Here is a 12,620-nt window from a genome sequence, read left to right on the forward strand (position 1 = left end):
TTTAAAGCGCAATATAAGTGATAATATTTACAAGTGATGTTAGCAAGAACATGAGCTTCTGTTACTGTCAACTTCAGGAGGAGGAATTGGTACAAAGCCATTAGGAGGATTAGAGTCCAGTGTGTCCTGCATCCTCTCACAAATCAGGTCAACAAGTGATTCAAATGTCTCTGTTATCATGGTGCCATCTTTAGCACTGGTCTCAAAGTATTGATACCCCAGGGACTGTGCTAACTGTCTTGCTCTACCAGTAGTGACACACCTGCTCTCCTTCAAGTCAATTTTGTTACCAACCAACACCACACTGGTGTTATCCAATGATAGTTCCCTGATCTGGGTGGCCCTGATTACCATCAACATGTAGGTCACGTTACAATGTAATGATATATCTTACCAGTCAGTGATGGCCTTGAATGACTCATCATCAGTAACATCAAACACCAGCAGAAACCCCATTGCCCCTCTGTAATAAGCTGTTGTGATGGTACGATACCTCTCTTGGCCTGCAGTATCCCACACCTAATTGGTCACTGTGTAAGCCACATGATCACTATAAACAGGTTTAACCTGTCTTGTACCAACCGTACAATGGCCAACCCATTATTAGATATCTCACCTGCAACTTGATTTTCTTCCCATTGCGTGTAAGTGTTCTAACTTTAAAGTCGATTCCCACAGTACTGACAAATGCCTCGGAGAAACTCCTGTCTGTGTAGCGAACTAGCATTGACGTCTTGCCCACCGCAGAGTTACCCACAATCAGTACCTTCAGCATGTAGTCGAAATTTTCGAACGTTTCTCCGCCACCGTCCATGTTTGATTGGTGCGGTTCGCCTGAAGACATTGCATCACACACTAATCTACAGTGCAATACGATATCAAGCGAGGCATCCGCTACCTGCAAAGAATAGCGCTACCACAACACTTTCATGACGCACTTTGATGAACACGTGCATGAGCCACGCCCCTCTCATGCTATTGCGATGACGAGTGAAGACGCTTTTTCTGAAGACCGGTGCCTGATTTGAGATCACAGAAAACTATTATTATTATATTGTGTAATGGACAAAAATTATTTACAGATCAACATGCAATTATAAATTGTGTCCATATCTAGATTCTTTTTTTTTTCTGTCCAAAACTGATCAAGTCTGTTCTTGAATTCACTGATTGACTGAGCATTAATCACAGGTGGGAGTAAACTGTTCCATTGATCAATGATACGATTGCTGAAGAATTTGGATTGGATAAAGAGCTTTGATCTGGTTTGTTATCCTGACCTCTTGTGAAATTTATTGGTGATAGGGTAAAAGAATTATTAGGATCAATGTTTGAGTATTTTTATTTTTTAATTTAAATATCTATCAAGTCGCCTCGTCTTCTACAATACAGGGAATAAAGATTTGATTCTTTCAGTCGTTCTTCATAGGATAGATTAGATAACTCTGGAACAAATTTAGTGGCATGATGTTGAGTCTTCTGTATATCTTTTGCATAATATGGATTCCAAGCTTGAATGCAATGTTCAACATGTGGATGTATGTAAGTTTCATAAAGTATCGTAAAGGAATCTTTTGGTATATATGAACTTAAAGGTACGCTTAATTGTTGCAAGACTCTACATTGCTTACTTGGTACAGTATTGAATGCCTTGTGGAAGTCCAGGTAGATAACATCTGTTCCAATACTACCATCGAGACTAGAGGTCCAATCATTCAAAGATGTTAACAGATTTGTCAAGCAGGATCTCTCTCTAGTGAAACCGTGTTGTTGAGACATTAAGTAAGATGATTTGTAATATGTGTTGACACAAAATATTCTAGAATTCTACACACCTGTGATGTTAGGCTCATTGGGAACTGAAGCTGAAAAGGCACTTGCTGTATCCCTCCTGGTGATTTAGTCAGGTATTAAACAACATCAACCAAGCAGCTGTGCCCTGAATGGACAAAAGTACAAGGCAATGTATACACACACCAATTTGATTTATTTTTTAACCACACAATCAGCTAAGTAATTCTTCCTTGCTGGAGTGGTAAGTCACAAAATGCAAAACTAGACCAGCGCAAAAAGAACAAATAACACACAACACAAAAATCATTCACTTTTTCATGAAACTTTCCACATGAGTATTACTCCTCATAATATGTTTTAATATACCAATGCAGATTTTACCTATAATGACCTTTATATAGCCACTGCACAAAATTGGCCATTTTACCCTCAGGCATTAATGTACCTCTTGATGAATGGAACAATTTGGGTGATTTCATTCCAAAGTTATGATCATTTATATTACCCATGATTTGAGATTATTCAGTTACCTCCCTACAGGTAATTTACACCCCATTAAACCAAAGAATTTTACAGCTAATAAAAGTGATCATAACTTCAAAATGGAATTAACTTCAAATAAAAATTCTTTTGTTCAACAAAGACCTTTATTTTGGTATCATGCCTCAGGGAGGTAAAGACAGAAATGGTCAAATTTGTAAAAATGGCCATAAAGGTCAAATCTGTGATGGCACTATATCAAAAAATACACGTCATGAGGAATTATATAGATGTTTAGAGTTTTGTGAAAAATGCACAATTTGGTGGTTACATCACACTGTAAAAAAGGATTTTTCATTTTAGCAAAGAACTTGTTATCCCTGCTGCTGTTAAAAAAAAAAAAACAGCAGACACATCATTTTCTTGTTAAATTAAAGTAAAAAATTGTCGTCACATAGCAGTCACTTTTCGTTAAAACTTCTAGAATGTTAAAATGGTAATTAACAGTTCTGCCAAAACAGCATATGCTTTTTGCCATTATTGGGGGGGGCATTTTTACAGCGCACTATAATTAAGTAGATTAAAATGGTAATCATGATGGAATTGCTGATAATGGGGTCCTTGATGATTGAATGTAGATTGGATGGTATACTATTCCACCAGTGAGAATTAAGCTCTAGCATGAAAGTAAAACCATATCACAGCTATGCCTCCAGAGGTATACAGTTAAAAGTGAGGTTGAGCTAGGTTAGCATTTACCCTGGTGTCACATTGAGAATAACAGTGACCAAATTTAATTGGTGGTGACAATGAATGCACTTAGAGTGGCGGTATATTACGATGATACATTAAACAAGTATAGCATATATCAACCAATTGAATTAATACATTATCAAACTTTGCATACAATCTTGTTCCAGTTACTGTAAGGATTACTAGGATAGTGGAGGGCTCCATGCTAGTATTGCAAGTGGGAAAGAACTGATGAGTCTCATGCATGGTAGCTTTCACAGATCCTAATGCTTGTAACTGTAAGCAGTGTAAAGCTGTTGAGATGTTGGCAAGCTGTTGTCTGGTTTATCTCCTGCATGATGAGTACTGTATATAAGATACAGTAGGTGAGAACTTCATCCTGTTTGGTTGGATGTATGGTTCAAATTTAAGCTGCTGGCATATCGCCAGCTTTCATATCACCAGTCAACTTCACTCGACACTTTCTTAGAGGGAGGTTTACTCTAATGCTCTAAAACTCTATTAGAACATTCATGTAGATATCATAGTTATGACCAGGCCTTTGAAAATACAAATTGTCACTGTATAAAATAAATCCTAAAAACAATTATAAAATCCAGAATAGAAAAATTGTGTTTGCTAATAAACAAGCCAGCATGTTGGAACTACAATGGCATCGTGCAATCCTTTCTAAAGCATAACATTTGAAATCACACAGATTACCCTGCCTGATGGTGTATAGAAAAACTTGAAGAGTATGCAGAGATACCTGCTATACAATCTCATGAACACTTGCATTTGATATTGTATAGTCTCTACTAGTATAGTGGAGTATAGCCCCCAAAATCATCTGGTGACCTTTATGGCCACAGAAATATGACCATTTCTGCCTTTATCTCCCTGAGGCATTAACTGACTTGTTAAAACATGGTGCCAAAGTAAAGATCTTGATGAACGAAATAATTTGGTTTTATTTGAATTTAATAGGTGATTCCATTTTGAAGCTATGATTACTTTTATTAGCTGCAAAATTCTCTGAGTCGAGTTTACCTGCCCTTGGAGTGGGGAGGTAAAATATCTCAAAATTCATGGGTAATATAAATGATCATAACTTTGAATAAAATCACCTATTAACTTCAAATAAAAGCAAAGTTCTTTTGTTCAACAAGATCTTTATTTTTGGTATCATATTTTAACAACTTAATTAATGCCTCAGGGAGATAAAGACAGAAATGATCAGATTTCTGGGCAAAAATGGCCGTAAAGGTCACCAAAGGTCAAATCTGCAATGGCACTATATCAAAATAATTTATGTCATGAGGAATACCTATAGCTACTTGTGTGGAAAAGTTTCATGCTTTTATGAAAAAGTGCATTGTGCCATTATACTATACTGTATCCATCGAGCTATAGAGATGAGGTTTGACATGTTCCATTTGTAGTAGGATCTAGAATACATGGTAACATGCTAACTTGTTTGACTCTTGTTGAGTCCCTTTTTTCAGTAATTTTAATTTCTCATTTACACTAGTTTGTGTACCTTTAATTTTTATAAATCCATGAGTAGGTGCATGCATAGCTACAAGTGTCAGTGATTTTTACATTAGACTCCTATATTCGGCATAGCGTCATATGTAGCTAATCACTGGCAGACATCAAGTTGCACATACTATAGTCAGTAATCTAGACCCCTGTCAATTTTATCAGCACTTTATGGTTCTGATCTATTGATATAGCTATGAGCAGTAAATAAATATCTAATCCAAAACAGCCAAGCTGTAAAAAAAAAAAAAAGGCCCTCAAAAAGGCTATGGTGAAAAAAAGATGTGAAATCCAAGGTGGCGGCCAAGAAATGGCTGTGATGGTAGGTTAATGGTAAAAATTTTAATAACGACAATTCAGGTGAATTTTGTGCCAAGACCAAGCGGCACCAAATTCACCTGAATTGTTGTTATTAAGTTTTTTACCTTTAACCTACCATCACAGCCATTTCTTGGCCACCACCTTGGATTTCACATCTTTTTTTACCATAGCCTTTTTGAGGGCCGCAATCTTTTTTTACAGCTTGGCTGTTTTGGATTAGATTTCACTTCTTTTTGTTTTTGTATACCCCAAAGCTGGCCTATGGCCAGCTTTGGGGCTTTTTTAACCTTTTTTTTTTTCCACAGGAAAGAAGAAAAGATGAAGCATATGAATACTTTAAATATTTCTGATTTTATCAATAAATGTACAAATTATATAAATAATACATATATTTATTACAGATCAGAACTCTACATGGTGCATGGTTTCTTTGCAACTGAACATTCTACAAGGTGAGTCCTTCTAGCTGATCTCTCTACAGGGTGAACTGTTTGTAACTGAACTATCTACAAGGTAACTTCTTCTAGCTGATCTCTCTACAGGATGATTTGTTTGTAGCTGAACTCTCTATATACAAGGTAACTTCTTCTAGCTGATGTCTCTACAGGGTCACTAGTTAGTAGCTGAACTCTCTACAAGGTGACTTCTTCTAGCTGATCTTTCTACAGGGTGATTTGTTTGCAGCTGAACTCTCTACATGATGGTTTCTTTATAGCTGAACTCTCTACAAGGTGACTTCTTCTAGCTGAACTACGTAGTTGAACTCCCTACGAGGTAACTTCTTCTAGCTGATATCTCTATAGGGTGAATTGTTTGTTCTCTATACAGGTTACTAGTTTCTAGCTGATCTTTTGAATTCTTTTCAGGGTGACTGCTCTATTAGGGTGACTGCTCTATTAGAGTATCTCAATCTCGCACTTGCTACACCAAGTTTGATTTCGTGTTATAACTCCGTGGCTTTAAGTCTGATTCTTCTACACCATTGAAAATCCTTTCTAAGATGATTACTCCATCTGTACAGCGAATTTCAAAGCATTACCCATAGCGGTTTTTCTGGTGGGCGTGGAAAGTAGTCGTTTTTTTATTAATTAATCTCGATTGCATAATTATTACACACTGTTGGTTTTTTGGTTTTTAGCTCGATTTCTTTTAAACCACAAAAGGTTTGAGGTTCAATAGTTAACCTATTCACCCACCGATTTTCAACTTCTTTCCGTAAGCGGTTTACCCTGTAGGCGTGACAACATATTGGTGTTATTTTTCATGGATAATCGCTAATAACTCTTTGCCTGTTTATCGTATTCCAGCCAAAGTTGGTACAGAGATGCCCCTTTATACCCCCCTTCTGTGTGCCAAATTTCAAGGCAATCTGATACTGCGTTCGAGTTTTATAGCAGTTTTTGTAAGTGTGCGAAAAGAGGAAGAAAAATAAGAAGAAAAAAAAAACGAAGAAACTAAGCCAATTTTTGAAGTCGCATATCTCGGGAACGCTTGAAGTGATTTTGCTCAAATTTGGAATGTGGAGTACTGAAGCTGGAGGGAATGTCCACAGCAAAAATCGTCTTGTTTCATCAAGGCAGCACAGAGCTACGGAGGTGCGAAAATTGCGTTTTCTTTCTTCCTGTCAATATACTCACAGGTGTTGCGCGCCGGCTTCTTGGGCCGCACGACACACTACCGTGTGTCTTGATATACCATGGTTAAAATAATAATTATAGGTATTGATATAATGTGGGGCTTGCATATTGATCAATGTTGTCAGTGCAATACACACACTAATGTGTACCTATCTCCTGTATGTTCTACTATGACCTATGTTGTGTAATGCTTAGACTGTGATCATTGTACCAACGCCACACCGCTGATTTACTGGCACATGATACCAGTGTCCTCTAGTTACAACAGAGTTTATGTGATCATTTGTGGCTGGTATCTCGTTGTTTTAGAGTGGCACTTTGACAGAGAGTCCCAAGTTGCTGCATGACAACTTCATCCAGTAGCTACCTGGCTTGCTAACAGAATGGTTTTCCACCATCAATGTTGCCAATAATACATACTACTGCTTTTAATGTGTATCTCCAGTATGTCATCTGTGGCTCAGTATGTTGTATGCACATGATGTGTAGAAATCAGCAACACCACAGAACTTAGCCTGTCCACAATGCCTTAATACGCTGATTGTGTTAGCCTGACTTCACCACCTTGTCATATCCTTATTTAACCTTCAGAGACATCTCACACCTAACAAATCAGTTAATTTCACTGTGTTAAGTATTTGATATTTTGATGCTAGTTACACTCGCTTGCCTGTGTATGGCAGGTGTATCATTTCTGCCAGCACACTGGCTATGGCACAGTTTATACATGACCTGTGGGTAGGTTGTCGCATTGGTGTATGTGACTAGATAATAATAAGATGGTTTAGTCCTTTAAAGATCACTTTTATTGGTTCCATTAGACTATACAGAAGACTTATGTTTCTTCCATACTGCTTTGGAGAGTGTTCTGTTAGGATTTTGGCAAAAGAAAAGACTGTACTGCATGTGGTTCATATAGTGTTAGGAAATTACACATTCAGTAGCTATAGACCTTGAGATGATTAAGGAATTCATATCAATAATACTGATCATGACTCTGCACAGTCTGCAGCCATTAAGGAAACCAAGAACTGTAGTTCGTATTATATTAATAGAACATTTTGATGTGCATGTATATCTACAAATTACTACAATTGATTGAATTATTTAACTAGACTCTTATATATCCTTCCATATGAATACACAAAACACTATGAAACAACTACAAAGCTTGTAAGCACATGCACAATAGAACACAACATACAACCATAGAAATATATGCATTTTAGTATGCAAACACTTACACACACAAAAAACAATATGAGAAGAAATCCTGTGCTGTTGCAATCCTCAGGAAGACTGCTCCACCATTGTGTTGTCTTGCGCATATATATCTCTGAGTAAAAGAAAGATGGTCGGGCAACAAACTGGGTGTAGATGAATGTGTCTGCCCAAGCACAACAGATGGTTCTAATTGCATATGAAAGTAAGTTATATATATACATAGCACACAAGCTGCGAAAAGCCAGCTCAAATGGAAGCCAGTTCAGTGATGGCTCAGTTTGAAGTTCCCATTATTACAGGATCTTCATAAATATCATGTAAAGCTGACAGTGAATAGTAATTGAGAGTTTTCAACAAATCTGCCTTGATCACATGGCAATGCTTGCTTATGAGATATATAGTAACAATACAACATACGTATACACCTTTCCAACATGATAGGACCAATTTATTTGAATATTACAAGTCCAAGGTGATGCTGCGCATTAAAGGGATATCATCCATCACAGTGGCTAAAGGATCAGACAACAATAAAACTCTGACTTACTATGATTCAAGTTCAGTTTTTTTTTTAAATTTAAATATCTATCAAGTCGCCTCGTCTTCTACAATACAGGGAATAAAGATTTGATTCTTTCAGTTGTTCTTCATAGGATAGATTAGATAACTCTGGAACAAATTTAGTGGCATGATGTTGAGTCTTCTGTATATCTTTTGCATAATATGGATTCCAAGCTTGAATGCAATGTTCAACATGTGGACGTATGTAAGTTTCATAAAGCATCGTAAAGGAATCTTTTGGTATATACGAACTTAAAGGTACGCTTAATTGTTGCAAGACCCTGCATTGCTTTACTAAAGGACTTCTGGCACTCAATGCTATATATAGGTTGCAAAGTTGATGTTATCCACACACCAAGATCTTTTTCACAATCCGTAGTAGAGAGACTGTGATTAATATTGTTCGTGTCTGCTATGCTATATGAAGTGACTAGTTTAGTGCCAATTGACATGTGCTTACACTTATTAACGTTAAATCTAAGTAGCCAATCACTAGTCCACTTGGCTAGTACGTTCAAATCAACTTGCAGTTTATATGAATCAGCAATGTCTTTAATGGTGGTATAGATTTTTGTATCATCAGCAAACATACTAATATTACATCCAACTTGCTCAGGTATATCATTTTCATAAACTAAGGGGCCGCATTACAGAGCCCTGAGAAACTCCACCTGATATTGAGAAAGTTTTAGAAGCTGAGCCATTTAAAATGACTTGCTGTGAACAATTCATTAGAAAATTCTTGTTCCATAGTAACAAGTTACCCTTAATTCAGTTCTTCAATAATCGATAATGTGCATGGTACAGTATTGAATGCCTTGTGGAAGTCTAGGTAGATAACATCTGTTCCAATACCACCATCGAGACTAGAGGTCCAATCATTCAAAGCTGTTAACAGATTTGTCAAGCAGGATCTCTCTCTAGTGAAACCGTGTTGTTGAGACATTAAGTAAGATGATTTGTATTATGTGTTGACACAAAATATTCTAGAACTCTACACACCTGTGATGTTAGGCTCACTGGGAACTGAAGCTGAAAAGGCACTTGCTGTATCCCTCCTGGTGATTTAGTCAGGTATTAAACAACATCAACCAAGCAGCTGTGCCCTGAATGGACAAAAGTACAAGGCAATGTATACACACACCAATTTGTTTTATTTTTTAACCACACAATCAGCTAAGTAATTCTTCCTTGCTGGAGTGGTAAGTCACAAAATGCAAAAACAAGACCAGTACAAAAAGAGCAAATAGCGCACAACACAAAAATCGTTCACTTTTTCATGAAACTTTCCACATGAGTATTACTCCTCATAATATGTTTTAATATACCAATGCAGATTTTACCTATAATGACCTTTATACAGCCACTGCACAAAAATTGGCCATTTTACCCTCAGGCATTAATGTACCTATTGTTGAATGAAACAATTTGGGTGATTTCATTCCAAAGTTATGATCATTTATTGTGATTTTTTGATGCTAGTTACACTCGTTTGCCTGTGTATGCATGCGTATCGTTTCTGCTGGCACACACACTGCTCTGAGTGCTGGCTATGGCACTGTTGATACATGATCATGACCTATATGGGTAGGTTGTCACGTTGGTGTATGTACTTGGTTGTATGTGACTAGATAATTATAAGATGGGTTTTAGTTCTTTAAAGATCACTTTTATTGGTTCCATTAAACTATACAGTAAACCTATGATTCTTCCATGCATACTAATGTTAAGGCTTTGGTGAGTGTTCTATTAGGATTTTGGCAAAAGAAAAGATAACCACAACAACTGTACATTTGGTTCATAGTGTTAGATTATACAGATGAATTCAGAAGTTTTAAGCTATAGACCTTGAGATGATTAAAGAATTCATATCAAGATTTCCACTATAGCACTAATCATGACTCTGCAGCCATTAAGGGAACTAAGAAATGTAGTTCGTATTACATTAATATAATAGAACAATGAACCATTTTGATGTACATGCAATATCTACAATTGATATGAATACACAAAACACTATGAAACAACTACAAAGCTTGCAAGTACATGCACAATAGAACACAACATACAACCACCATATGCATATACAACTATAGAAATACATGCATTTTAACATGCAAACACAATTATTTATACACACAATCAGTTATTAATAAAACAACATGAGAAAGTGGAGGAGAAATCCTGTGCTGTCAACAATCCTCAGGAAGATTGCTCCACCATGGCATTGTATTGTCTTAGAGCAAACATATAATTATATCTCTGAGTAAAGGAAAGATGGTCGGGAAAAAAACTGGTTGAACAAAGAATGTAGATGAATGTGTCTGCCAAACACAATAGGTGGTTCTAATTGTATAAGTGGACCAAGTTGGCTAAACTTAAATCATGGAAAGTCCTTCGTGATGATGTGTGGTTCAGAGTTTTATTGTCGTCTGATCCTTTAGCCACTCTGGGATGATATCCCTTTAATGTGCAGCGTCATCTTGGACTTGTAATATTCAATTAAATTGGTCCTATCATGTTGGGAAAGTGTATATGTTGTATTATTACTATTATCTCAGAAGCAAGCACTGCCATGTGATCAAGGCAAATTTAATGATACTTATGAAGATCCTGTACAGTGTGATTCACTGCATGCAGCCTCTGATGGTAATAAGAAGAGCCATCACTGAACTGGCTCCCATTTGAGCTAGCTTTTCGCAGCTTGCGTGCTATGTATAACTTATTTTCGGACTGATCAGCAGTAGCTAGCAACATCAGATTTAGACAGTCCACAGCATATCAGAGTAGTCCACGTGTTGTGTAATAACAAACCAGTGGTAACTTGCATGTAAAGGTAGCTAGCTAGATTATTAATATTAACAAAAATAAAGGTGACCCAAGGTACTGCCTTGTGGGATTCCTCCTTTCATAGATCACTACTCAGCCAGAATGTTTTACTCGGTGTACTTGGTGTGACAAGTAATTAATTCCTAAACCACAGCAGTAGCTGGGTGTATCCATTCACTGGACTGGATTACTCGACTGGACCACTGGACTGGATTACTCGACTGGACCACTGGACTGGATTACTCGACTGGACCACTGGAGTCAAAAAAAAATTTGCTCAAACACATTTTTTCGATCACATACACCTTTTTCAACCACTAAAAGTGATTACATAGAGTAGTATACCACACCCATGTCTTGTCTTGAATATTAAAGGCACATAATTATGTACAGCTAACTGTAGTCTATTATTTTAAATTATTTTAAGCACAAGTGCTGAAGGTCTGTAGGACACCTGGTCCTACAGCCTGTTTAAAGGTGTGTGTTTGAAAAGGGCACAAGTTTTGGTGGTTTATTTAATGGTATAACTTTGGTTTGAACTCTTGTTACAGTTACTGTATTTATTGGAAATATGTGTAACCTTACCTTCCTGTTTGAAAGTGTGCACAATGAGAAGCAATTCTTTACACTGCCCACTCGTTGCTATTTACAAACATTATAAACCAAAGAGCCGGCAAAGCTAGAGTGAATGAGCAGACTGCTGAAAGGCTATAAACAATTTCTATGTTACATAACATAACTGCATTGTTTAAAATTATTATTGTGTGCTATTTTACAAGAAGGCTATAGAGAAGACAGACAGGTGCGTTAGTAGTGTTAACAGTGCATAGTGCTTGAAACATTGCTAGCAGTAGGCAAATATTTTTGATAACAAACTGCACTTAGCTAGGTTATAGTGCAGTTTTTGTGATCAAAGTACAAGTTTTAGTACTTGTTTTATGTCGGTGAATGGTATCAATTTCTAAAACACCTTTTGTGGTGATAAAAGGCAAGAAAATAACAAAAAATCTTGAGTCCAGTAGTCCAGTCCAGTGAATGGATACACCCGCAGTAGTTACATCAGGATTCACATTCAAATTGCATTAGCTTCTCCAGCAAATGAAAATGATCAAGTAAGCCAAAAGCCTTCTGGAATCCAGAAATGCTGCGTACACTAGCTGAGTCCCCAGAATCTAAATAAAGTCAACAGCTGATAACAAGATATCTTTAGTGGACCTATCAGATCTGTAGAGCGGGGGGATGAAGTATAGTGAATGCTGCTCTAGGCTTACCTAAACATTAATAATAAAAACAACCTTCTCTAGGACCTCGGCCAACATGGGCAGCACAGAAATTGGACGAACATCACCTGAATCTTCAATAGGACCACATTTATAAACTGGGTTGATGTGCGAGCACTTCCATCACGCTTGATAGTGAAGAATTATACAGATAAGTCAGTGGCATTCTCAGTTTTAAGAACCTTAGGGTTAGCAGATAGGCCATCAGGACCAGTAGATT

The 12,620-nt window shown here is 37.0% G+C and overlaps 1 protein-coding gene and 1 long non-coding RNA gene across 3 annotated transcripts; one reads left to right on the top strand and one right to left on the bottom strand.

The window, feature by feature from the left end:
• On the bottom strand, positions 1–968 carry LOC136255708 (ras-related protein Rab-3A-like). Its single transcript, XM_066048531.1, has 3 exons — positions 617–968; positions 395–519; positions 1–343 (listed from the first exon to the last, which is right to left on the bottom strand). The coding sequence occupies exons 1-3, from the start codon at positions 842–844 to the stop codon at positions 40–42; spliced, it is 657 nt and encodes a 218-aa protein (XP_065904603.1). The 5' UTR covers positions 845–968; the 3' UTR covers positions 1–39.
• On the top strand, positions 2–2,013 carry LOC136255710 (uncharacterized). Of its 2 annotated transcripts, XR_010701054.1 has the most exons (3): positions 2–1,265; positions 1,393–1,542; positions 1,596–2,013. It is a non-coding gene; the product is annotated as an uncharacterized lncRNA (long non-coding RNA). The 2 variants fall into 2 exon arrangements; XR_010701053.1 differs by having other exon boundaries at positions 2–1,542.
• Positions 2,014–12,620: the final 10,607 nt, after the last annotated feature.

The sequence above is a fragment of the Dysidea avara genome, chromosome 5 (genome assembly GCF_963678975.1).
Source record: "Dysidea avara chromosome 5, odDysAvar1.4, whole genome shotgun sequence".
Taxonomy (NCBI): Eukaryota; Metazoa; Porifera; class Demospongiae; order Dictyoceratida; family Dysideidae; genus Dysidea; species Dysidea avara.

Coding starts and splice junctions, on each gene's coding strand:
- LOC136255708 (XM_066048531.1), bottom strand. CDS start 844: ATGTCTTCAGGCGAACCGCACCAATCAAACATGGACGGTGGCGGAGAA. Junction 520..616: donor GGAAGAAAATCAAGTTGCAG/GTGAGATATCTA, acceptor GTGACCAATTAG/GTGTGGGATACTGCAGGCCA. Junction 344..394: donor TTCAAGGCCATCACTGACTG/GTAAGATATATC, acceptor GATGGTAATCAG/GGCCACCCAGATCAGGGAAC.